Below are 27708 nucleotides of genomic sequence, written 5' to 3'. Positions count from 1 at the left end.
TTCCACCAGGTCTCCTAGTAAAGCCAGCATACAATTGAGACAGTATGTACATTACCAGAACCCTGAAACAAGGTCAACTGAATGTTTTTAAAGACATCGATTACACTTGTGTTTGTCCAGCTATGTGTTTGATAGAATAAGTATTTTCATCCTTTATGTAAAGCTAACAGCATGAAAACACTTCATTATAAGTAAAAGGCATCAAAATTCTGCTTAGCTAAAAGTACAGACAAAATGTACTTATAATATTAAAGAAATTATGATATAGGACATTACTTACATTACATTTTATACTGATGCATCAGTGCTTAATTGGCATTTTACTGTTGTAGCTAGTTTTTTACATTACATTACATTACATTGCATTTAGCAGACACTTTTATCCAAAGCGACATACAGAGGAGGACATAAGCTGAGAAAGGTGTAAAGGAGCACAGAGTAGTTGTTAGTTTTGTTAGTTATTTAACTGAATAACTAACTAATAACTAATGGAGTTTAACCATGTCAGGAGTTTACAGTGGAAATCACTATATGATGGAACTGCTAATTAAAAGCAAACTCTTTAAGAATATATTTTATTTTATAAAATGATGGTTTTAATGTCTAATCTGAATACTTAGTTACTTTCCACACCTGTTGCTACAAAAAGCCACCATGTCTCCAGTGAAAGCGGAAAGATGTTTAGTAAGGGTAAAAAGTCAAAAAGTTGTGCTATGTCGTCACTATATTCGGCGCGTGTGATTGGCTGCTCAGGCCACGTGGGAATCATTTGAAAAAACGCGCAAGGTAATTTGTGTCGAAAGTGCAGCGGCCGCCGCTTTCCTGAGTAAATGAACCTTACAAGACGGTTTGGGAGAAATATCAAAAAGGCTGGTTAACTGTAGCTATGCTTCAGAAACATGTCAGTGTTAGCTAACCATTTCATTTCACGGTTTGTCAGGTGATACTACGAGTACACAGGCTGTGTGCGCCATTACCTGAGCCCACAGAGAGAGTGTTTAAAGTGCCAGGTGAGTGTGCGGGGTCTGTTAGCCTGTCTATAGGAGTAAATGGATGTGTGTGTGTTTAGCCCTTTCCTTTAGTAGATTACCTGTCCACATTAATTCTCACTAGGATAACTAAAAACTAACAGAGCAACAGAGAAGAGCGCCCCCTGTAGATGTACAACAATAAAACCAAAACAAGTTACTACAAGTAACTTTTAGTTATTATACTCTGAGTTTAACACATAATCATTTTGTAAACATATGGCCAAGAGTTGTTTCTGTTGTTTTGAGTTTGGATTCGTCTGCATAAACAGCTTTTGTCCACCAGATGGAAAACATATTAATGAAAACATTGTTTTCAAGTCAAATTGAGAAATTCTGGAGACTTGTTTTTTTTTTTTTTTATCATTTAACACATTTTAAAGAAGATCAATGATATGTAAACAACAGTTGACAGTGTGCCATAAATATTTTTTGTCTTACCTTTTTTGTTCCCTGTCACATCAGGAGAGCATAAGGGCAAGAAGAAAACATATAAATCTCTTAAACATCAGCAACGGTTATTCCAAAATTATAATAAATCTTTCCAATGTAAAAATAAAAAGAGAATACACATAATGAAAATTAAGCAGGGATGTTGTAGTTGAACAATCAGTGTATACAGAAATCAAGAAACAATAAAGGTCAACACTGTAGCACACAGTTTTATAGAGGGTTCTGATATTTGTCATCTTTTCTTTTGGATAAACATTAAAAACAATACATTGGATATCTTTCTGTCCACAACAAACTTTGCATCTCACAATTAAATAATCTTGAATGTAAACCAGGTCCACGTGTTGTCAAAGCAACTGTGTTGATTAGGTGTCAGTACAATAAATTAAAATGAATTAATAAAGCCATTGTGAACATTGTTACCATCCTCAGCTGATTTACAAACTATCTCAGTAATAAACTGTGTAAGCCAAAAATTTAGTTACTGCCTGCGTTACATTACATACAAGTGGGAAACAGATGTTACACTGGTTGTCTTTAAACATACTGTACTGTGAGTATTTGTGCCAGATATGTTAGTTCCAGTTTTAGAAATAAGACTTTGTATTGTACAGTGCATTTGTTTTGCAAAGCAGGAATTCTTTGAGTGAATATAATCACTGGTAAGAGATGTCAGGAGGACTGCATCAATTATTCAAGGCAAGGTTACTACGAATAGAAAAACATATTGAAAACTGAATGCTCGTACAGTTCAGGAACACCTTGTTCAACAACATACACTTTCTTTTGTGTCCATGGGTCCTTTCTGTCTGGAATAAATGGGGCATTCTGCTGGTGTAATGGTACAGACAATGTTTTCCTGTTTGAATGCCACAGCTTATATAGACACTAGTCACAAAGAGATGCACTTGTTAATGACAGTAGACAGTGGACAATGTACGCTTCTATTAAGATACTGTGCCATTGTATGCATCTCAGGATTGTTTAAGGGCAAATCAGGTTTACTTCAGCATCATGTACAGCCTCCAGATCCCCACCTGTGGATGAGGCAGCATTAATCTGCAACCAACAAAAAACTCAGCAGGAACTGTTGGATGCTGTTGCTGCCAACTAAATTCTCTGGATCACTTCCAGCCTGTTGTAAAATTTCCTTTTGACAATTCAGATTTAATTGCAGGCAAGCGTCTGAACTGATACTGTGCCTAAATGCAGTCTAGATTTTGGTTCAAAGTCTAGATTATTGTACAAAGTACACTTTAGCAATAACTTTACACATCTATTTTGAACAAAGTACACTTTAGCAATAACTTTACACATCTATTTTGAAGGGTTTCTAGGCAAAGAGACACACTGTCGTACACAAAAACATTGAGCACAGGCTATAATAAATCCAGGATATAATAAATCTGAAATAAAAACAGCTTTGTGAATCACCTCTCTTCGTCCATTTTCTTTTTCATCATGTCTCTCCTCCACGCTGGCATGGATGCCAGGCGTGCAGCCTCCTCCTCAGCCTGTATGGGGACAAAGGGGCAGGGGAGAGACAGAGACAGAGACAGAGATAGGAGCCCATACGAGTCAGTAAAGGATTTTACTTGTTAAAGCAGTCCTCCTAGCCTGCTTTGCATGGCCTCACCCAGTGAAGAGATTACTCTCAAATAGTAACATTTATGTTGTCTTTTAAACATGAATTGTCTAATGTATATGTATGCCAAACAGACCAGGATCTAGAGTATGCTAAATACTTGGCTACTTGACAACCCTAATTTTTTTTTTTTTTAAGATAATTTGGGGCTTTTTGAACCTTTATTGTATAGTAGCAGCTGAAGAATAATGAAATTGGGGAGAGAGAAAGACAGAGAGAGAGGGGAAATGACATGCAGCAAATGGCCACAGTTTGAATTCAAACTCTGAGCCACTGCAGCAAGGACTGAGCCTCTGTACAAAGAGTGCCCAACTCTACCCACTGAGCTAACCGGCACCCAAACAACCCTAATTTACTTGTAAGATGCAATACATTTAGGACACTGTCCTTATTGTTGCAGGACACCTTCATGAGCATATAATTAGAAAAATGATCAGTATCCTGTAACGTCACAGGTTCAATCATCATCAACCCATTGATACATTTTTATCGGTAATTGAACATTCAAGCCCTCCATTCTCTCAGTTAGTGCTGAGTGATAGAGCTAAAATAATTAGAAAATATATATCAAACACGATTCATTTTTATAGAAGTTGGATGCATTAAACTGAATCCCGCAATTCTATATTACATCAGAAACATCCAAAACAACCATAAAACAGTCATTACCCGCTCGTTTCAGTTTTTAAATCCTTACATTCATTTGTGTTGTATTTTTGGCATTTCCAGGGTCTTACTCAACAAAGATATCCAGATAATTCACTAAACCTGCTTACTGCAGTTAACTAGAGATTCTAGATGGTTGTAATACTTTTTAAAAACATGTTGCTTTGAAAATCTCATTCAAATGTGGCATTGAGGTGTCTCACATAAAGCCTCTCCACATGCTATAGAGAGCAGGAGAACATCAGCATAGAGAAAAAACTATAACGAAACGTTAGTCCGACCCATTAGTCCAACCGATATCCACATTCTCAAATGTCAATTCTTGACCAATAGCCTTCATGGAACACTGAAGAGACTGAACACTGCATGTGGCTTTCTGTGTAATCTGATGTATGTACTTACATTAGCAAACAGAGCTCACAATACTCCTCTCCTGTTTCTTTAAAATAAAGCATTTTAAATGGACAGGACATGGTTTTTAGGACCTTCTATCAGACAGTGCACACAAACAGTAACTGGATCCTTTTCTCTCTTTCAGGCTGTAATCGGAGGTGGAAGGGGGGCGGCCATCTTGGATTTCTCATCTTCGCTTGACAAGATACATTACCCTTTTGCATTCCTCTTACTAAAGCTTTTCACTTGCTCTGGCAAACATGAATTCAGGTAAGATTATCTACACAGTGAATTTTTAATGATTCCCCTGGGAATTACAGAGAAATAAAAAAAAAAAACCCAAAGAAAAATTAGATGATAGATTTGCTTTGATGTGCAAATTTGGTTTGGTGAATTAATTCACATGGTCAAATGTGGATTGTGCTAACACCAAAATAAGACCAGTGAGTCACAGATTTAATTCTTATCTTTAACATAGTTTATGTAGGCTCAGTGATAGATTCTCACCATAGTTTTGTCATGTTTTGGGAAAAATGTTTGTTTGGCACAGCTGTCATATCCCCTACTTTCTTTCTACATCATATTTTTAGATTGCATATGGTTAAACCACTGTATCATGTGATTGAAAATGACTTGATTACAGAAGGTTTTAGTACTGAATGGTAGCTGCTTTACACTGTGTTGCAGATTTTAGAATTTGGAGCATTTGTTACACCATTGAATGTGGAAGGAAGGGAACATACACAAATTAATATGTGATATTGTTGATGTACAATGTAGTGTTTAGTTAGTGCATTTATATAAACCAACTTACATGAGTGTAAGTACTTTACCAGTGACTTACATTGTAACACCCTGCTCATTGAACTAAAAAAAATACCACTTAATACAATAAGTAAAATTCTCCATCCACACAACTGTCTTTGAGAAATGACTACAGCACTGGAAGGAGCCCAGATGAACCTGAATACCTGGGATTAGATCCATGTCCCCCATTGCACCAATACAGACTACGTCTATGTGAGCCGGAGAGTATAGCCATTATTGTATTATCCTGGCAAGCATCTATTACGGTCAAAAACAGCTGCAATACAAATTTTTAACAGGCAAATTTGACCAGTGATTGTGCCTGTGCACCTTTTTGGATTATGACTTTGTGAATTAGCAGTGTTAGATTGTGTGAATTGTCTGGTTGTTGTAAGATCCTCAGCCAAGTTCATCTGTCCAAAATGAGTAAAAGGCAAGTTGACCTTGGTATCCACAAACATTTATGGTGTACGTTTTATTATTAGGATATTAGAGAAATAATTTGCTGGTGGTTAGTGGCAATTTGTCAATTATTTGTGGTAATTTAAAGGATTAGCTCCTTAGTAATTACAACTTGTATTTTTACTAGTTGGTTGAGGCTGTGTGGGTAAAGGCTGAGTCTGAAATGCAGATCCAACCTATAATATGGGGTCTATTCCATGCCTGAGCTGACCTATAGTTGAATCAACTATTAAAAGCAGAAACGTCTATCCACGTGAATTCCTGGACATACAACAGTGACAGTAATGCACAAACCACTATATAGTTAATTCTGTTGAAGTGGGCTTTGAATTACAGCATCAATTTAAAATTCATTGTCTGGATTTGTGTTGACAAATGCACATGTGCAAGCAATATTGTAAATGGAAATACTTGCTCTTGTGCAGCGTACAAGGTTGGCAGATTAAAAGGGTTGTTAAATGTCGGTCTAAAAAACACCACACACATTACTGTACTATTTCCATCGAATAAATGTAAAACAAATACTGTAATCTGTAATATATCAGCTGACTACCTTCTCTGTGAATTGATCAAGAGTCACGTAACCTCCTTATGGCCCCTGTAAGCCACAGATAGCATGACAGCAGGTTGTGCTAAGAGGGTTATTTGAAGGTAATCTTGATGCTACAGAAGAGACACTATGAGGATAGTGTAGTTCTTCAGAGCTATAAGTGTTGCAGCAGAGGATTACACACTCAGGAGTTTGGTGTTTCATACCGGCTGTTTCAATTTGGCTTGATGTCTATTCATATAATTGTTGGCCATGTGTTTCAATTGAGTAAAAAGACTTTGGAAAGAACTACTGAAATCATATAATCCCAAAAATGTCAACAAACTTTATTTTTAACAGCAATGTAGAAACCAAATAATAACGTAACACAAATTTAAATTACCGAAAGTTGAACTATCTCTCTCAAAAACACAAATTATAAATAGAGTAACAAAAAGACTACATGCGAATAATTTGATGTTTTATTTCTATGGTAATAGCTTTATCAAGTGAATGCTTTTATTTAATGATAAAATTTGCATATTTTGGAGTTCTGAATTACTAATAAAATGACAAACTTCAAGCTATTTCTCCAGACCTTTGATTTACCATACATATTAATCTTTGTAATTATTTACTGAAAGGCACACATTGTACAAACAAAATCATGAGGTCACAGAACTAAAGACAAGGGCCATTGGTAAACCACAAAGCAACCTTAAACTCTTGCAAACCACTGAAGACTTAATATCGTTGTCTTCAGTTTCAAACAACAAAGATCACTTAAAATAAACCTTTTTTTTCTCCATGTTGAAATTAATCCCTTGCCCTTCTGAGATACCAAATCACTGAGGCTATCTCAACATAAAACGCAATCTGAAAGTGTGCAGAGTTTTACCAGGTATGCCCTTTATTACAAAGATGTTCTAAACAAACATACTTCATGACTTTTATGGCAAATCTTTTTCTTTAAAAACTTCTTTTTCTAGAAGTAGTGTACCATGGCAATCAAACATACTATTCAAAAGGCTCTTGGTTCAACACAATTTAAAATGAAATGGATGTAGCAATTTTTTCTATCTTTTGACATCACAGGCTTTTCATCCACTTCAACATTTGCAAATGGTAAAGTCCAGTACAGCTAAGTGTATGCTCGTTGCTTTGCTGCAGTTAAGTCTCTTATGTGACATGGCCTAAAAGCTAACACACTAGATTAGTTTCCTTTCTCAGCATACTCCACTTTGCAGGTTAGTTTCCCTGATCCTGCGCTTTATGGATTTTGTTTTTGGTTGTATGGGTGAACAGGACTTTTAGTAGATCCTTAGTCCGCAAAGTTGTCAGATATCAAAAAGCTCAGCTTCCTTTTCTTTCCAAAAAATAAAGCTTCGATCGATGTATCTGATGATCTCCTCATTGCTGAACTCTTTTAGCTCATAGATCACTTTAATTGAATTTTCATCACATTCATCTCTGGGTGGAGCTTTATCAACATGAGGCTCCTCTATTATTTTAACAGTAACCGGTGGAACATCTTTCACTGGTCCTGAGCTTTCAGCTGTGACTTGTTGTGTCTCATCTTTTGCTGGTGCTTCACTACTTCCATTAGAAACCACTGCCTCGCTGGTTTTTACATCCCCCTGAGCATTGTCCTTCAGTGAGTCTTTCTGGGTTTTCTGCTCCACACAGTGGCCATTGTCAGATACACCATTGTTGGATGCAGCAGGTGGTGATGATGGAGAAACATCTAATTTAGAGGCTGGTGGGGAAGTAGACTGTTGATTTGGAGGTGGGGGTGCAGGATGGGTTGGTGGTGGAGGGGGTGGAGGATGTGAAGGTGGGGGAGGGAGTGGCTCTTGCATTGGCATAATGGACAGGTCGGGAGACATGGAATGTAGAGAAGCCGTCATCACACCTCCACCTTCATTACAGTCTCCAAAATACTTTAATTTTATGTCTTCAAACCCATCTCCCCAGTCTCGCTTCCCTTTTTCAATTTCCTCCATGACCTCTTTGTGAAACTGCCGTATGACCTCCCATTTATGGCTACCAAGACGATCAAACATCTCATAGCACAAGAGGTGGCGGAATTTGCGCTCACTGCGAGACATGTTCATTTCTAGCAACTGGAAGTATCCAAGCATGAAGAGGTCAAGGGTTAGACTTTCATAATTCACAGGTGACCCATTTATGTGTGGCAAGAAGTGCTCTGGCCAGTAGATCATCTGAGCACGACTCAGCCTGCGGATCTGGCGCGTGGGCACTTGACTCATGATTGTCCTCCAGTGACCAATAAGATTCCCAACTACTTGCTTTGATTTCATGAAAAGTAGGAGTTTGTCATCTTCACTCTGCATATCCTCACCAATCTGTGCAGTGAATTGGTTGTAGTCCTCCCACGCTACGTCTAAATGATTTCCTCTCCTGCCAGAATATTTAGTCCGATAAGATTCAGAGATAGTGTACTTCCGCCAGTGTTCAAGGAACAGGAAGACGATTCTCTCTTTCCTCATTTCAATGCATTCCTGAACGAAGCTCAGATCTGTCTGTACCTCCAGGCTTCTTGTTAGTTGATCATTATTTAAAATAGGGTCTGCAGAAAGAACCTGGTTGAACTGTTCAATATCAGTTGGAGCCATTATCTCAGCAGGTGCATCATATGTCTGAGGAGCATGAGATGCAACAATAACTGGTTCTTCAACAAGTGGTAAGACTGATTCCTCCACTGAGGGTAAATGTCCATTAGTTTGGGACTGTGGGACCTCAGCAGTGGGACAAGGGACATCCTCGCAAATTGTCTCTGGACGATAACTGGGCTCACTTACCACAGGGAGTGACCTCTTGCGTTTATATACCTTATTTGCTTTGTTATCTGTAGACTGAGACTGATTCTGAATTTCATAATTGGCCTTGAGGTTCTTCACTGAAACTCCACACTGCTTTATTTCATTCTCCACATCCTCTCTTGTTGAGAAGGACTGAGACCGTCCAATAAATCCAGTGTAAACTGATCCTCCTGGTGACTGACTTGTGCTCCCATTCCTTACCTCTTCTTGAGAATATCCAGGACATATAAGATCCAAGATGTCTATTTCCTTACCCCCCAGTGTAGCAAGAAGAATGGCCATACTCTTGAGCAGGGTAGAAATCTTGCTACACCAGGCTGGAAGATCTTCAGTTTGGCCATGTACCTGCTTTGGATTGACGGAGAAATAGCCTCGATTGAGAGCAGCAGAAACTGGTAAAAGCTGGTGAAGCTCCCTTTCTAGTTCTTCCAGCTCCTTCTCAACTTCTGAGACCTTGTGCATGACCTGCAGATTCTCAATTTGCTTCTCAATACGGTTTAGGTCCTCCTCTGTCATCAGTTCACCAAATGGGCCCAAAATGGCATTGTGGGCGTGGGAGTAGTGCCATTCCTGAGGCTGGTAGTGTCCGTTGGCCATAAACTAAATCAGAGGTCAAAGGAGACCAAGAGACAAGAAGAAAGGGAAGGAAGGATTCCTTCAGCTTGAAGTTCCTGGTTTTGAACACACGCTTCAGTGCAAATCCATCTTGACACACAGGATTTACATGGATTTAGTGGTGCAATGGCACTGCCTCATTACAAGCACAGAACTTTCTACTTTTAATTTTGAGTCAAAGAGAACAGAAAGTTTTGTCCTTTTCTAATAAATTAGCAAACTCTATATTAATTATTATACCAAAATTAATATTAGTATATTAAGTGGTTTGCAACAAGTCTACATTTGTATTTTTTAGGCACTTGACACTGCAGATCTTTTACATCTACATTTGCGCAACCCTCTTTGCAGTTTCTCTCTCCCATTTTTATTTTCAGTTTTTTATGTTGTTTAGTTTGAAGAGTAACTATAAAAATGCTGAGAATTCTGCTTTTTACTGAAATTCAGCTGTTGAATTTTTCATCTGTCTGCAACCCAAATATGATGTAACATAGCACTACAGTGCAGTGTTACCTCATTATTGAGTACTGGCACCAGCGCAACAGACAGACACACCCAACAGTGATAGGAGACTGTGGTTAGAGGTGCAACAGAGTTGAAACTGTCAACCCAAAGAGGTCAGTGCAGCAAGTTTTTTTTGGGGGGGATTAAGGAACTCGGTGTGGAGTTACTCTTTAACGTATCATGATCTGCCTGTAAGTAAAAAAACAAAAACAAAAAAGAAAGAAAGAAAAAAAAAAGAAAAGAATAAGAAAAACAATTTATTGAAGGAGATGCCATTCAGGTTGATACTGCAAAATACTGCCAATAAATGTGCGCACATTTGTATTGACAGTATTTTGCCAATAAAATGTGCAAAATATATTTTAGGAGTAAAATGATATACAAATGTAGTTGTTTTTTCCTTTTTTAATTACTATTTTTGTTATTCTTGGTTGACATGTAGTGTGAATGGGCCGGCATCACACCACTGAATCAGCATGTAAAAAACTTGGAGCCATAAAACTCCATCATCAAACACCAGCCCACACTGTGAAACCATTAGTCAAGTGTGTTAATGTTGTGATGGTCATTGTAGCCAAGTATTCAATTCACTGCACCCCAAAGAGTATCTTTCTATTAATGACGTCACAAAAAAACATGCATACAGATGAATTGGGAAACAAAAAAGTGAGCACTAAATCACTAAAGTGAGCATTAGAATGAGCACATAGATGTCTACATTTAGAGCGGGCTAGGTCCAATGCCATTTTAATTCATGCGCTTACTAATAAGGTATTTTCCAATGTGGTATTTACAAAGGAAACTAAATCTACAGCATAGCTAAATACTATTAGGCCGGGCAGCCAGTTCAATAAACAAAACACATGTTGGACATTGGAAAGAAATTTCTACCTGTTGGAGATTGCAATCCTTGATAGCAATAAATGATTAATCAGTCAAATTTAATCAATCAAATCACATTGCATGGAGTCCTTCTTGTATTACACAGGACTAATAAACGTTCAGATTACTACAGTGACTGAATCACTAATGAATACCTTGTCTAAACACACATATTACCACACTGCAGTAACAATTCATCAAGAGAGAAACTAAGAGGGAGATGTCATTTATTCTAAAGCCAAATAATCAAATTTAGAAACGCTTGTTTGCAAAGCAAGCAATGTAATTTAAAAATGCTCAAAAAGTGATCTTACTGCCACTTTTTCCTTAAACTTTAATTTCCAGAAAGCATAGATGCTAAATGAACTTGTAGCCTGGACTCCCATTGAATGTTTAACCTTATATTAACTGCAGCAAATCTCATGTTGTACGTGAATACTAACAATGCATTTATACGTCATCACAAATCACAAAAAAACACACTCAAATACAAGCACCAGCTATCCCCTTTGTGTTTAGTATTTGGTCCTGAAGCCATATATAATCAAGTCTACAGAGAATTTTAAAATTATGGGACCACAAATGGGATAGCTTGGACAAGAGAACACCTCAAGGCCTTTCTCTAACCTTGGAACATCTTGCCTACCTTGCGCTTGTGCTCCTCCTCCTCTTGCATCTTGACTTGAAGCTTTCGCACCATCACCTGCCTCTTCCATTCAGGAATCGCTTTCCCCTGTTCGTCATGAGTGGGCACTAGCGCCTCCACATCTGCAAGGCTCATCTTCCGCACCGATTCTGCTCCTGCTCTGCCACCACTGTTCCCATTGACAACAGAGTTGGTAGGCAGGTGCTCATTGCTTGTAGAGTTTGACATGGTCCTAGCAGGTCCAGGGCCAGTTGGACTGGGGCTGGGACTAGGGGTAATGGGTGGCGAGGTGACAGACATATTGGATGGTGGAGGGGATGGCGGCTTAGGTGGTGGGCTGGATGCACGGGTCTCTGGTGGAGATGCAGTGTTTCCCTGGAGAAAAAAAAAGACAGAGATGGACAGGTGAAAATGGAGATGTGACAAAACTGATAACTTGTGGATTTTTTTTAACCAGTACCACTAATGTTTTAGAAATGGCATATCGCATGGTCAACACTTCTTCCAGATTCTGACACTTTCGACTAGTCACCCTTTATTTTGCAGGATAGTAGCTTTACAGTGGCTAAGTATGGCACTGCAGTCCACATGATCTATTCACTGAGGTCAGAGCTCTGGTGTCCTATTGTCCCAACATTGTACAGTTTCCAAACTTATCAAAACTTGGGCCTACATTGTTGCCTGTGGGTCCACTGCTGGAATAGACAGTGGTATAGCCTTTACTGTGAGGTGTGGGCTTGAGGCTCTTCCCTGCTTTGATCTCTGCCAGCAGCTCCGAGTTGTCGCCAGTGGGGGACATCATGTTGAAAGATTTTGTGCCTGGAGACAAAAGGATGGAGCAGAAAAGTGAAACCGGGTAGAAAGATAGAAGAGAGGAAGAGAGAAACAGAGAGTGAGAGAGATACATTGAAGAAGAGAAGGCAAGAGAAGGGTTGGGTGGCATTTCAGTGTTAAATATTTCATCCGATCAGTCAGGTAACAATGCTAACCTGGAGGATGTTGGACAGTGATGGGAGGTCATTATGGTGTACTGAGTTGCTGTCTTTCATTGATAGGCTTGATACTTTTTTAGATTTGTTTAATTTGATTGTCATTCACATTTATAACTCTTGTTATTCAAGGTTTACAGAGGAAATGTCTCTCTGAAATGGTTTGACACAATTTGGATTACTCAGTTTGATTCCCAGCTGCCAAACATTCAAAGACAATGCACATGAAACGAAAGAGAATTCAACACATTAGGCAACATTTACAGTCAACGAGGATAAGATTGGGAGGAGCAATTTATAATTATTTTACTACAGTGAACCCAAAGAGACGAGGCACACAATCTCTTTCAGAGTGTCACCTGACATATACACTGCTAAGCCACTGCTGAACTTTAGACTTTTTTTAAAAAGCAGGCCTGTGGTAAATTATATACATTCAGCTTTCATAGAGCATAATCTGATTATAGAGAACAATGCAACAAATTCAGACAGACTTCAAACATGATTTCTAATGGTAATGCTATTACAAAGGACCTTTGTTTTTACTTTTTAAGGAGAGACAAATTGAAAGAAATTGTTGCAATGTCATAGTAGTGCTTCCTCGTGAGACCAATGTTTTTCAAAACATTTAAAAAAGGTAACATTAACAAATGGTAAACCAAATAGAAACATATATTCAAACTGCAAACTCCAATAGCACTTTAGCTGTTATTTTAGTTTGATCTATGCAACAAAAGATTTAAGATGTGGCTGGAAAAAGCCTCAAATCAAACGTTATAATGTAAAGTACAACTAACAATTATAGCAGCTACACATTAATTCATTTTTACCAAATTTAAACCTCACATAATTTGCCCCAAATACACTGAGAGCAAACAACTACCTCACCTGTTTTATTGAACCTCCAATGAATTAAATATCCTCAGTCCCTCATTAATTACTCATTTTCTACTTAGATTTTAAAAAACAAACAAAACAAAAAAAACAGTCCTCTCGTTAAAAATGTTCCCTGTTGAGTCGACCACAATGGTCTAGCTGGACACAAAACCTCGCTAGCCTGCCACCCCTCCTCACGCTCTCTTGCTCTCCCTCTCACTATCTCTCTCTTATGGGGTGGAGGGAGCAGCTTTCTATTAAAGACCCATCGTCACAGTCGGGGGAAATCTAAAGGAATCACCAGTAACTGGAAGTGACAGCGAGCCATTGGCAAGCCGACCAGGAATTAACACACTAATGTGCACGCTTGTACACACACGCACAACACAGAGTCACCCTTCAATCTCCAGCTTGTTCTCACCGCAGCAAACCTAACACACAATTCAATCATACACACATGCATGACATGCATTCAGTCTCACCTCACATTTAGTGGATTACAGAGAAAGAAACTGGTGACTGACACCCCCTCCTCCCCTCCCGAGCCTCATACAATATGCAGTTGTACACACTCAAACTGTAGCCTCTGAACAGTCTATGGATAAAAGGAAACTGCCACTGATCCCGGACACACTTTTACGACATGTGAGAGCTCTTTAAACAGTTTACATTGTTCAATAAATCTTCATTGCCAGGTGCAATGAGTGCTATCAGAACTCTCGTTGTGAAGTGAAAGAATATTCTTACTCACAAAAAAAAGTATAATTTCTAATTTTTCCAACATATACACAGCCTACCTTTACTCATTTTCTCCTGACAAATCTTCATTGCAGAGCTCCAGACCACCTGATTATCCACAATCTAACGCGTTTTAAATGCTAAAATAAAACTCATATCTGTTTCAATATACCTTTCTATCACTGTGTTTTACAGTCAAACGTTGTGTGCTTTCGTTATATTCTGTTTAGGCTAGGGGTGTGGAGTGTAAAGGAGGGTGGAGCTGTGACATGTAGAGAACATTTGACAAATAGTCTCATGATGGGCATCACGGAACAAAAAGGTTTTCTGCTCTGGATTAACAATTTAAGAGGATTTCAGAGAGAGAGAGAGAGAGAGAGAGAGAGAGCAAGAGATATCCTGTTTATGTAATATGAAAAGTATGATCTATTATGTTAAACAGTAGAAGACAATACATCTTAACCGTCTACAATGTTGTAGCAGTATTTTCAATCAGCCACCTGGTGTGCTGCTGTCGTCACAATGAGCACTGGAGCTGTAAACTCATCTCGAGCTCTCAGATGTGTTGGTGGCTTTAAATTTTATGACCACCAAACTGCCTGTTTATTACCTAGTTAACACTGTAGAACAATTCATGTCATTAGTGATCACCACACTGCAGATTAGCACTTCAGATAAAGATCTGCCATGCACAATATAAAAAGTATAATCTCCTTCCCCTGTTGATCAATAGAAAACAATACAGAACCTAAAACCATCTACATTGTTGCAATGGCATGTTCAATCAGCCACCTGGTTGGTTGCCGTCGTTTCAACTAATGTCTACGCTGTAAACTCATTTTGAGCTCTTAGATGAGTCAGTGGCTTTATGACCACCAAACAGCCTGTTTATTACCTGATTAACGTTAAAGCACAAATTATGCCATTAGTGAGCACACACTACACTTTAACTTATTTTTACTGCTATCCTACCATTAGGGAGCACATGGCGCATAAATAGATTAGACAATTGGATATTTGGTGAACAAAGCGTAAAGATAAAACACAGATTGTAAAAAGGTACCTAATAGTTTACAACTTAATAGAAGTTGATGTTTATTGCTGGTTTATAAAATCAACATCCTGTGTATTCTCCTATGAGATGCTTGTCAGCTACGACACAAAGCTGAAGCCATACTGCAATTGATCCTTCACTTAAACCTTTGTTTAAGATAATGAGCTTCAGTATTTCGTAAAGTATGTTGTCTTCTTTGTTTCTCTTCACTGTATTGCAATACATTTTTCAAGGGAATGAAAATATTAAGTATTTAATATTTAATATTAATTTTTTTACGGAATGGAGTACCTAAAAATGTATGATTATCTGTGGTTCACCAGAAAGACTTTCTACTCTAATGGTTCATTTTTAATATTGTAAAAAAAATTTTTTTTTTTAAAGTTTAGCGATGTGACACAGTGATTTTTCTGTGAGTGTTTATGATTACTTTAGAAGCTATCTTATGATTTTAAAATACTATATCAGTTTTGGGGCATTTTAGTATATATATTATTACTATTATTATGTGTAACAGCTTGAACCAACTTATCTGAAAGACTAGTTTGCTATCCGTACTTACTCTTCATTTGTTTCGGTGCCCCTGCCTTTGCCTGAGAGGCAGACCTATTCCCGCCTTGACAGGGCAGCAGTGAGGACAGAGGACAGACCATGGCAGGCAAAAAGAGGGAAAAAAACCCAAAACAAACAAAAACGGAGAGAAACAGGTGGAGATGGAGCAGGTGAAAGAAGGAACATGTAAATAGAAACACAGATTAAGGAGTTAATGGGGAGAAAAATGATTGGGCAATATTAGCAGAAGAACACTATGGGCTCAAAAGCATTATATAATATTGTTAATTCCTACCAGAAGAGAAAAAAATGTCATGTTCTATCTCTTGTGACTCTTCATGTTACTGCTGTTTGACATCTGTTGCATGCCCAGCCATCTTGGATCCATTTTTAAACTAAACTGCTAGTGTGTTGTAATTAATTAGCTTCCAGGTTTGATATTTGTTATATAATTATTTACTTAATTTTGTCTTGTGGTTAATTATTAATTGGTTAGATCTTTCTGTAAAGACCTTTGAGCCATGCCTGTGAGAAATTGTGATAGTAAATATATAATGTTGAACTTGGGTCAGACATTGTTGGGCCTAATCAAATTTAACAACTTTTCAATTTTTATATCTTGTTAGGCGAAATTTTAGGACTTAGATTGTGTATTTTGGAGAGAGATGTTGCACTTTTCAGACCCATGGGAACCATGGACAGTCTGAAAACTAGACTGACTAGAACATGTACACTGTCAGACAGCAGCTTACAGAGCAGTGAGGGGCACTTAAGGAAATGGCTGAACACTAAACCAGTTCTTAGGGTAATGGTAGCCCTACATCATTAATTTATAATCTGTTATTTAGGATGCCAGGGTCAGACTCAACTCATCTTTACCCAGTGAGATTACATTGTACCCACTGATACTATGGGCTCTGCTTTCTAGGAGCAATTCTACAATAAAGCCTATAAGCCTAAATCCCCCCATTAATTTAGAACCATTAAGAGACCTTAAGTACCAGAAAAAGTTGGAAAACAAAGGATGGAGACCAGGAAAAAAAAAAGAGACACTCACTTCCTGATGAGGAAGAAGGGCGTCGCTGGTTGGTGGAAGTGCAACTGGCTGAGTTATTCTGGGTGGTTGGCGTCTCCGGGGGCAGTGGAGGAGGCGGAGGGGGTGTTGGCGTTGGGTTGCTTGGGGGAAGAGGGGGTGGAGGTGGAGGAGGTGGAGGTGCGACTGATTCTTCTGTGGTGCCATTCTCAGAGCTGTGGGCGGGGCTGTCTGTAGGCTCCTCCAATAAGACGGAGCCCTGAATGGAGACAGAGAAAAAGTCAGTCATATTTTATATGCGTTAGCTTGTTGTAGTCACCCCTGCAGGGTTTCTCCTAGCAACCACACTGTGTTACGACTCTCTTGGCCAATATCTGGTCACTGATAAGAAGGATGTGACAGGTGGCTCATGAAATGTTATTGCCCATTTACATTTAAACACCACTTGAAGGTCGATAATTAAAATCCTGTTAAAACCTCTATGTAAAATGATAATAACAAAAATAAAAAGTATGAAACAATTATTACATCTGCCTTTTGAAGATAAAAACCATAACATATACACAACACATCTTTATTAATTAATTAATTGAAAGAATCAAACATGAAGCAGTGACAGTGAATTCATTTCCCCTCCTTGTATAGGCATGCCAGTTAAAGCTTGCTGGGCTGAAAGAGCAGGGAATGCTTGCACAGAGACTGTCAACAGTGACAGATGTAAGCAGCCCTATTAGACGTGCCCTCCCTCTGCTCCCTGCCATCTTTAATCAACTCATAAAGACATAATACCCTGTTGCTAATAACAGAGCTAATATGACCTAATCTCTGGGGGGAAATCTGAGGGGAAAAAAGCCATCTGTCACTGCAAGTGATAGTGCCTCAACCCCAACGCCTACCCCCCATCCCTAAGCACGTGCCTGACACGCCCTGAAAGCGTGCCATAACTCTGCTGGAAGCAAATTAATGGACCGTGACATTTAACTCGACCCCACCCCTCCTTTATTCTTCAGACGCGTGCTCATCATTGTTGCCCCCTTTTACTTTCAAACCCCCCAGAGAGTTAAGGGGGGAGTTGGTGTGTCCAGATGGGTCTTGGCAGCACGTGCCGCTGCTGCCATCGATTACACCGGTCCATCTGTTAGGGTGCCTCTGAGACCAGGAGAGGCCCCACTGTGGCCTTAATTGGCTCAATGTGGATTGTACCCTGTATCACTCAGAACACCACCACTGCCGATACCCATGAGGTTATAAGAACAAGTCCCCAGGGACATTGATGAGAGTCTAACAGACTCTTTGTGCTCCTCCTTTAATAAGAAAACTGTCGCACATTAGATCAACAATAACTAAAGGCAGCTCAGGGAAATGTAAACTCAACATGTATAACTTACCCAGACTCAGTTACTCAGATACCAATCAAGCCTCAATAAAATATTCACAGTATGTTTAAAATTCTTCCAGTTTTCCTCAATATTTGGACACTTTGTATGGCTATTGTGATAGCTCAATACAATGTACACGTGTGAGCTTTTATTCCTTAATGTGAAATATAATTAATCACAATTTTTATGTTCTCCCACATGATACCTGAACTAAATTAACCTTTTACATATTTACCACTATATTTATGCTATGTTATGTTATTTCACAGACTTCTTTGCAGGTTTAACTCCTCAATTTCTTTATTTCTTTCATTGGAAAAAATTAATAGAATAAGTCATAATGATATAACAAGCTGTCACTAACATAAAATAGTTCATAAAACGTAAAAAAAACGTATTACAAAACAAGATGCTCTGTTGTCTGGGATAGTCCTGAGTTCGTTCCATTGTAAGTTCTTGGACAGTTTGTACAATTGGGTGGAGACTCAAGAGGCAATGGAAATGAGGTGGCAGTTTGCACCGGTTGGCAAACAAAAGCTCGAGAGGACACAGAATTACGTAATATGCTGAGTGGCATAATGTACAGGCAAATAATGCAGACAGTGTGGTAACCTATAAGGCAGACACACATCACCCAGATAAACCTCAACCTGAATAGAACCTTTTATCATCGGCTGAGATGCCCACACAAACCCAAATAGTTTTAAGAGATTATTATTTTTTTATGAGTGGGTGTCAGATGACCATCAGTAAACACAGCGTTACATGATGACCTGTTTATTTTTTTTTTATAATACACATGAATCAATGGCAGCTAATGTCCCCTGGAGGAACAAGCCATAATATTTCAATGCGTGGGCTCTCATGTACTGCCATGGAAAACATAATAAACCCCTTACACCTAAAATACTGGTTCCTTTCAGTCATCAGCACAAGTTTATTTATGATAATTTTATATATTTCCTGAAATTCAAATGTCACAACACTACAACATATTGATGTTGTCGTAAACATCAAAGATCTGGCTTACCTCCTCGTTGGGCGCCATGCTTTTAGTCTCTTGGGGCTCGGCTGTGTCGCTGCCCAGGGTCTTGTAGTAGTCCCCAGTGCTGGGCTGTTTGCTGAAGCTCCTTGACTTTCTGTTTGAATCCACACGCCGCAGTTTATCGTGGCTTTCTCCAGGAGTCAGCTGCGTAAGAGATGACACAATGACAATGAAATACTTTTAATTTAACTCATTAGCTTCCATTAGCTTCCATGTTTTTCTTAAAATGTAGTTTATATTAGCACAGCAATGATACTTTAAACTTTATCCCATAGGCAGGAAAGAAACTTGTAAGAGAATTATAGATTTTTGTTTTGAGGACCTTTAAGTCTTTTGTGATAATAAACTTTAGATGTAGATTTGCGGTTTAAAGGTGTTGGACATAACAAGCTCTCATCATTTTCTGGTATTTCACAGAGAACAATTAATTAATCAAGAAAACAATCTGGAAAATTAGTAGTGATGAAAATTATCGTTTTAGCTGAAATTAAGGTAGTTAATTGATCTGGCATTCATTTCTAAAGAAGAAAAATTACTCAAATAAATGTGTTAAGGTTAGGATTCTAAAATGATAGTTGTCAACATAAGTATTTATTTGACATAAAAAAACAACAACCGAATCAATGATGTTTTTTTCTTTCAAATTGTGCTTTTGGAAAGAACATGTCATTTGTGCCTAAGACACACTGTAACACTTTTGTTGCCAGATTATCTCTCTCGTGTGACCAAAGCAGCCTTATTTGAATAACAGAACAAGGCTTTTATTCAGTTCCAGTAAAACATTAGCATTTATATTTTGCGTGAGGAGTGCACAGGGCCACAAAACATATGAGTACATATGCAGCTTTTACATCAAGAGAGTAGGAGACCCCGTCCTGTCCACAAAGCAGGGTGAGAGGTCACTAACTTAGCCCTTTCAATTGAGCCCTCTCACTTTCCATTGTGACATCTCAGACAACTAAAGCTGTAAAAGTAGGACATCAAACTCCTGTCATTCTGTGAGTTTTCACTGTATGCATTTAGAAGGAACTGGATGTTTGCAGTGGATGTGCGGGTGTGTAGATGACTAACTAATACTTTGTTAGGTGAATCTGTGGATACATTTTCCTAATGCAAAAAGCGTCACATTTGCATTTAGTACTCAGCTTAAAAAAATTTGCATTAAATCTTTTCCCTGTCAGGAATTACCTGCCTACAGAGACCATGACTTTTCATGAAATCCAGACCTTAGAGAGCCTCAGACATTAAGCAGATGTCCAAGCAGAATAAATCAACAGCTGACCCCTGACCTCTCCACTATTATGGTGTCATGTTCTGAGTTCTTGTAAGCCTGTTTAGTTTTGTTGACTCATGTCTGCTGTCAAAGAAATGGTCCCTGAGCACTCATCAGGTTGGGAGCGTAATGTGAGCAGGGGAGCACTACAGATGGTTTGATTGTCATCCTCCAGGGAGGTGGGCCAACAATAGCAAATGTACAAAGCATTTGTACACAAACAGACAGACAGACAGCCTTCCCATTATATATGGATCTGTCTGTCAGCATAAAGTCATTGTTATTTAGTTGCTAATACAGACTAATGCTTTGGGATGCATTATTAAAGGTCTATTTGCGGTCTGACATTGCATGTGGTTTTACAAAAGCCTCAGACTATTAAAAGGTCACACACTAGTAGGCTGCTTGTCATTTTAATAAAAAGTCACATACATATTTTACAACATCTATTTATTCAACATCATCTAACAGAAAAGCAAAGAACACAATTACACAATGAAAACAAGACAATAGATTCAATATCTAACCACACAGCAGTTATAACAGCTCAAGAGCCTGTTGATAAGCCAAAATACGCAAAACAATTCAAAGGATCTTTTGCCTCTGGTAAAAACAAAGCTCTCTGATTTAAAAACACCTTACCTTAGCATTAAGAGTCCTCTCCTGCAGCTTTCCTCCAGTCCGCACAGAGCCTCATCCACAAAGCCCAGTGCAGCACAGAGAATAGCTGTCACCAAACCCAGAGCGTCACCTCCTCTCCGCTCAGCGCTACGCCTGTCACTCTACCTGCCCTCTCACTTTACCCACAGGCCTCATCAATAACCTATCAGGCCAGCCGCAGCAGTGGCAATGATGTCACCACCAGTCCGCAAATCAACCACTCCCAACACTGTCCAGTGGCTCTTATGCAAAACACAAAGACCCAGGTGCTGCCCTCAACATGGCTGACCGCACTCAAATTTCTCAGGCTTCAGGAGCATTAGAATATTCTAGCCTTCAGTGGCCCAAATTAGCCACAGAAAATGGCAGAAAATATACACTAATCGCAGATGTACAGTCCGAGTTTTCTGGAGGGACTGCAGTAGGTTTTAAGAATAAAAAAAACGTGAGAGGCAAATGTTTCACGTGGCTGCTCCACAGGAAAAATTTGCCTTTAGTCAAACCAAACACAGACAAATGAGGTGAAAGAAACAGAAGCAGCAGCAGAGGAGGCCTCTATAGTAACAAACAAACAAAAACACAAACCTGAAACTTCTCACACTTACTGCACTTATGCATTCAACAAGTTTTCCTACACTGTTTTCTAGACACCAAGCTGACTACAGGTTGTGAGATTGGTCCATCTGATTGGCCGTGTCCCTGGATGGGGTTACTGTTCCCTGTTACTATGGTGCCCAAGGTAGATTGTTTTTCCCAATGTATATGGTACACGCTAATCTTAATTGTGTGCGTGTGTGTGTGTACGCATGTGCGTGTGTGTTCTGAGCACTGGCTTTTGGTAAATTGTTAATGAGGGCGCGCCCCGGGCTGATCACCTGGGTACAGGCTCAGGGTGGAGAGAGGAGAGGGGGTGGCACTAATTAAAAACTCTCCCCTGTATTGCTGATGGCGCATGCGTGCACACACAAACACACACACACACAGCGCTCACCCTGGAGACAGGACACTATCACTACCTGTGGACTTTACACCAACTAACAACAGCTTACTTTGCATCGCAGATATACACATACAGCTTCTGGCTTTTTTCCTGAACAACAGATTGCAGCTCCCTGACTTTAAAATGCACTCCTGCTTTTAGATGAAACAGTACAGCACTAAAAAACCTTTAATTAGGCTGATTAAAACAAAAAATATGACTGGACAGTTTTGCTGTTATCATTCTGAAAGACATGGTAACAATCGGAGAATAAATTCTTCATGAGGTGAAAGTTCTTTCAGCTCTTTTGATCAGCTTTGCTGTAATTACAATGTTTTCTGAACAACTTGGTTACAATTAAATCAGAGTAACAATTTTACAGTGAGTTTTAATGTATTTTGAACCACCACAAGCAGCACTGAAGCTAATGTTGATGCTGGTTATAATTGCTTCTTCTTGTCAGCTCTTTAAACGCTTCTTTTGAGTGATCTGAAGCCAGATTAATTACTGGAATTAAGATCAAACCCATCACAACAAGTATTGTGTGTGTCAACCCAGAGGACCTGCCACAGTAATGAGTATCTTTGTTAGTCTTGTTAGCCATGCTAATACAATAACAGCACTGTGTTCACCCAGACAAGGCACATTGTTCCACAAGAGCAATTGCCCGACTGATTAGACACAAGGGAAAATGGCAGCTAATGGCCAATTTATCCCAAACACCAGAACCTTCTTGTTCTTCTTTAGGGTTGTTCCATATCAGTCATCATGTCACAAGCTCCCCCAACAGCTACTGTGAGACACTTTATTTGTCTCAAATTGTGGGATAGCTGCAGTTTTAATAAAATATAGGGAGCTACAATTGCACATAATATAATGCCTTGTGCCATACAAGATCCCATATAAGAAAGACTAGGAATTACTACATTGTCTGATGAGTATAAATAAGGGTGACATCAAATAATAAAGGGTGACATCAAAATAACTATTTTTGCAGTAAAACCATTTGATGACCTGATCCAACGAAAATTTTAAAAAGAAAAGAATTCTAGAGACACTTACCTCCTTCTTATTCTCAACATGCCGCAAGTTGCTTTTCACTGTCAGGAACTCTGCTGAAGATGGCTCTTTCGGTGGCTGTGGTGCTGGGTAGCTCGGGGGTGGAGGGGGCACCGGTTGAGACTGTGGAGGAGGTGGGGGTGGATAGGTTGGTGGTGGCGGGAGCTTGGAGTCGACATCAGCAGGTATCTCATTCTTCTTGGGCATATCAGAGCCAATGTCTGGGTTCAGCATATCCATATATGCCTGCATGTCTGAAATGGCTGACTCTGATGCACCTGTGACACAGTACATGTAGACATGTTCAATGTAGACTTACTGAGTTTCGCACAGGTTTAATGCTGATTTTAAATTAACAAGACAAAGCATTAATAGTCCACAGCTCAAACATGAAAGAGAAATATAGGTTACTCTAATGATCGCCCACCTCTCCATCCAAAACAAAAACTATCTGTACACAAACCACTAGGGTGCAGCATCAGTATACTATGCACCTGTGATATCGAACAAAAGGAAGCAAACTGATGCATGATGTTAGCTCTACTTCAGTAAGTAGCTGATTGTTCCACCACGGTTGAGATGCTACATTTAGCATGTAAAGGAAACAGCAGTCGAGGATTCTCATTGTGAGCTGATACAAAAAGAAAGATAACTGCTGAACTCATCGACCTTTGAAATTGAAATTTAGAAACAGAATGGGACATCATTTGGAATCAATTAAAATGAAAAGTAGACCTGTGTGTGCTGTGTTCAGCTGAGTGTGTGGGCCTCGTGATGCTGTTAAGCTGCTCCTCTTCTCCCCGGTGCTGGACTGGCTAGAGTTGGCTGAGTCGTAGTTTGACAGGGAGCTGGATGGTGAACCGATGTCAAAGTGTGCCGTTTGGCTGGTAGGGGGCATGGTGGTGTTTGGTGACGAGAGTCCCGAGTCCGGCTGCTTGTACTCTAGGTCTGTTGAAGGATCCCGAGACAAAACACGGTGCTCCACACTCTGTCAAAGGATGCAGATCACGAACACAAGCATCAGTTTGTTTTGTTGAAATGTGGATAAAAAAGCAACAAAATGTATTTAAAAAAATATATATATATATTCCTTCTCGGTATTCACAAATTATTAAAACATTGCTGCCTCATGTAATTTAGATGTAAAAGGATACAATGTCGTTACACAAGACAGATAAATGAATTACCATTAATATAAATTATGTACTTGTTCATTCATCAGTTCTTAAATCCCACTACCCCGCAGTCCCTGAGGGATTACATGGGGAGAACAGCATTATGAGTTTAATTACTGCACACTAATGAAACATCTCACAGCTGATCAGAAAGGCTCTGGAGCCATCTGCTTTTCCCACAGCGCAGCACTCAGTTGGCCGAATGTCCCTAATGGGACGAGTACAAGAGAGAGGAAATATGTTTCCCACACTCCGAAGAGACTTCAGTGTGGAGGAGTTATTATTCCTCTGGCCGCTTGGGGATTTCAGTGGGTTGAAGCCGTAGAGGCCACTGTACAGTATGTCATGTGTGAATAGCTCTAGTAATTAGCAGAGATAAACTGATGTCAGTCAAGGGACATGTTGGCTCAGAGACAGCTGTTTCCACAGTCATGTGTTTTGCAAGTTTGCATTTGGGACAGATGAATTAGAATGAGACAGACAGTAAGATAATTAGAATCACTAATTATTACAGGAATATTTAATTTAAAGGTAATTGCTAATATTATGCAAAATTTGGATGGAGCATAGAGCATATATAGAGTATATAGACATGACAACTCATAATTTCATGCAGAGTGGGAGGAAGTGGAAGTTTGACAGACAAGACAACAGTTCACACGCTGTCAAATTCCACAAATACCGTATGTTTTCTAGTGATGATTGTAATAGAGCTCCCATTTGACCCATCGGTATTCATAAATGCTGCAAGGTAAGACATCTGTCACCAAGTTTGATCAGAATCAAACCAGCTGTATCTGAGATATTGTTTAATGATCTGACAGAAACATTCTCACACTTAAAATGAGGTAAGGTCTACTTAAGACCCTTTCACAGCTCTTCATGTAGTAAATTAAACAATTCAACCAAAGAGGTATATTTTCATGGACACTTACATCTTTTTTTTATTTCACAAATAAACTGCGATAACATAGTTTGGTTTAACAGAAATATATATATATTTTTCCTTTTTATTCCTTTTCATTACCTTGTGACCCCTCAGATTTGTTTGTCCCAGTTCTCTGTTTTGGATCCCCACACTCCAGTCTGAGTGTGGGGTTCCCAAAAAGAGTTTTTAAATAGTGAATAGCACATAATTCAGTTAGGAAACTCCAAATTCGTGTGTGATACATTTCATGGTGTACAAATAATTCAGTTTTAAATTCAGTTTTTTGCTACTTATGGTTTATTTCTTTGATGTAGATGTGTAGATTAAAATACTTTGATCCTCACTGGTCAGAGGTCAAATGCATGGCAGTAAGACATGTTGGGCACTGCCGTATTTCTTACCATGTTCTCCACAGTGCGCAGATACTTGGCACACTGGGAGTGGCCGTTGTATTCAGCCAGGTCTGCTGCTGTGAAGCCGTCCTGGTCCCTGATGCCCAGGTCTACCCCATTGACCACAAGGATCTGACAGCACTGGAGAGTGACATGAGAGAGACAGAGAGGTCAGATATAGATCAAATGACAGTGTCAGTAAAGGTGGTTGCTGTACTTAAAATCAGCTTCCATCAGTCAGAAATAAATTTAATTTGCACAAAACATGGCAGGTAATTAAATCTATAGAAACCATGTAAAAAAAAAAAAAGTGAAAAGAGAACATGTTTAAGATGCTTCACTTTTGGTGGAAAATGTCCTCTTCCTCTCTCAAACAAAGCACTTCTGTTCAGTAATCAAAAGAAACATCTGTCTTAAAACCTCCAAGTTACAGGTGAAAGCCAGACTACGCTTGTTGCTTTTAGACTGAGAGAGCTTTGTGTTGTCATATTGACTCATGTTTCAGTTAGTTTCTTAATAATGTTCTCTCTTCCTGGGCGAACACCCTGTAAGTCAGAGTTTGAGTCAATGTCCTTTGAGTTAAGATATCAAACTTTTCTAATGCGATGCAAATATCAGACCGAAAATGTATTTTTCTCTACATTCAAGGTTGAGCTGAAACAGCTGACTCACCAGACTTGGATCGTTAGTCAAAGTAGCAGCTCAGAGTGTTTATAGAAAGAATGATAATGCTCCTTCATGACTTTTATGAATACCGTTTACATAACTGTCGGCTACATCGTCTCTGCTATTGCTCATATTACCAGTACTATTAAAAAGGACCAGGACAGCCAGCATTGTGCACAAAGTCACGCCAACATTGGATTTAAAAATGTGCAAATCAAACAGTAAATCTTTCTTTAAATCTTCAGAAAGCTTTTTCTGTTCCATTTCTACTATATTTGATGTTTGAGAGATAATTGGCAAACTAATAACAAAACTGGAAAGCTCTATATGTGATTCAAAGACTAGTTTGACCAAAACTATATGTTTAATATAATGAACTATAACAGATGGACACAGATAATGTTATATAATACTGTGTTTCAGATGCCTTAAATCATATGATGTGTACGTGAGTTCCTACTTCTCACAAGTTCACTTCTCTAATATGATTTTGTTGCTAAGACTGGCAGGGTAAGGTAAAGTCCTGGTTAATGTATAAATAGAAGAAGTCCTGAACAGAACGAGGGTCAGGGTCAGGTCAGAGAGGCTACATTTAAATTGGGGGAATGCTAACTATTAGAGGAAATTAAGAAGACTTATGATGCTACCTGTATCTATGGGGGGTGAGCATGGCACACACATAAAGTAAGAAACAAACACACACCTCCAGTTCACCGTTCTCTGCAGCATCGTGAAGCGGGGTCCCTCCCCAGGTGTCCATGACAATATCTCCGCCGTGCAGCAGCAGCCAGCTGAGCACCTTTGCGTGGCCCCGACTGGCTGCAAAGTGCATAGCTGTGGCCCCGTCACTGTCCCTGTCTGTCAGGCCGATCTCTGTGAAGCTTATCTGAAAGGGCAGAGGAGGATGACACAGTTACAGTCATCTGGTAAAACTGCAAAGAAATGAATAAAACCTGCTTTTTGGAGAATGAGTAAATAACAGAAATTGTTATAAAGCAGTAGAAGTAGCAAGTAGCAAGCAATAAGACTTTAGATTTTAGACAATGAGTGAAATCCTGCAACAAAGTTCTACAGATGTTAATGAGGAGGTCACCGGCTCCAACTCAGCTAAAGAAATATACTTTAAATAACACTGGAATAACAACTTATTCATATCTCTGTATTTGTTTACAGGATTTGACTCATAGTGTCCTGACATTCTAACATACCAGCCAGACGATGACTGTGTTGTGGCCCATTTGGGCAGCAGCATGTAGAGGTGTCATCCCGTCATTGGCTCTGATGCTCGGATCCGCCCCACAATCCTTGACCAGATACTGGACGACCTCCAGTTGACCCTCCTGGCAAGCCAGGTAGAGCGGCGTGGCACCATTCTTAGTTTGGGAGTTGACAACACTGTCGGGAAACCAAACAGTAAGGTAAATCATCGTCTCGAGT

At 39.2% G+C, this 27708-nt stretch overlaps 2 protein-coding genes and 1 long non-coding RNA gene across 9 annotated transcripts in view; 1 reads left to right on the top strand and 2 right to left on the bottom strand.

Moving 5' to 3' along the window:
- The window catches only part of espn (espin), a 40285-nt gene that overhangs the window by 2817 nt on the left and 9760 nt on the right, over positions 1-27708 (bottom strand). Inside the window, exons 3-14 of one of the 6 annotated variants that reach the window (XM_019256643.2) lie at positions 27480-27666; positions 26975-27157; positions 25615-25746; positions 23846-24098; positions 23114-23388; positions 19125-19283; positions 16740-16974; positions 15693-15746; positions 12147-12292; positions 11474-11848; positions 2916-2995; positions 1470-1481 (exon numbers count right to left, since the gene is read on the bottom strand). In XM_019256643.2, the coding sequence (XP_019112188.2) occupies positions 1470-1481; positions 2916-2995; positions 11474-11848; positions 12147-12292; positions 15693-15746; positions 16740-16974; positions 19125-19283; positions 23114-23388; positions 23846-24098; positions 25615-25746; positions 26975-27157; positions 27480-27666 (2091 nt within the window). The other 5 variants (XM_027288964.1, XM_027288961.1, XM_027288962.1 and 2 more) reach the window with 5 other exon arrangements.
- Positions 714-27552, top strand: LOC113747782 (uncharacterized). Of its 2 annotated transcripts, XR_003463889.1 has the most exons (4): positions 714-1010; positions 4331-4455; positions 25629-25775; positions 27445-27552. It is a non-coding gene; the product is annotated as an uncharacterized LOC113747782 (long non-coding RNA). The 2 variants fall into 2 exon arrangements; XR_003463888.1 differs by lacking the exon at positions 25629-25775.
- On the bottom strand, positions 6804-9126 carry LOC113747781 (uncharacterized). The gene has a single exon (XM_027288966.1). The coding sequence runs from the start codon at positions 9106-9108 to the stop codon at positions 7321-7323; it is 1788 nt and encodes a 595-aa protein (XP_027144767.1). The 5' UTR covers positions 9109-9126; the 3' UTR covers positions 6804-7320.

The sequence above is a fragment of the Larimichthys crocea genome, chromosome XV, assembly GCF_000972845.2.
Source record: "Larimichthys crocea isolate SSNF chromosome XV, L_crocea_2.0, whole genome shotgun sequence".
Taxonomy (NCBI): domain Eukaryota; kingdom Metazoa; phylum Chordata; class Actinopteri; family Sciaenidae; genus Larimichthys; species Larimichthys crocea.
Note: the sequence above shows the minus strand (reverse complement) of the source record. Positions and strands in the feature narration are given on the sequence as shown.

What these genes read in the sequence shown, in the direction of transcription:
- LOC113747781 (XM_027288966.1), bottom strand. Translation starts at nt 9,108, where the DNA reads ATGGCCATTCTTCTTGCTACACTGGGGGGTAAGGAAATAGACATCTTG.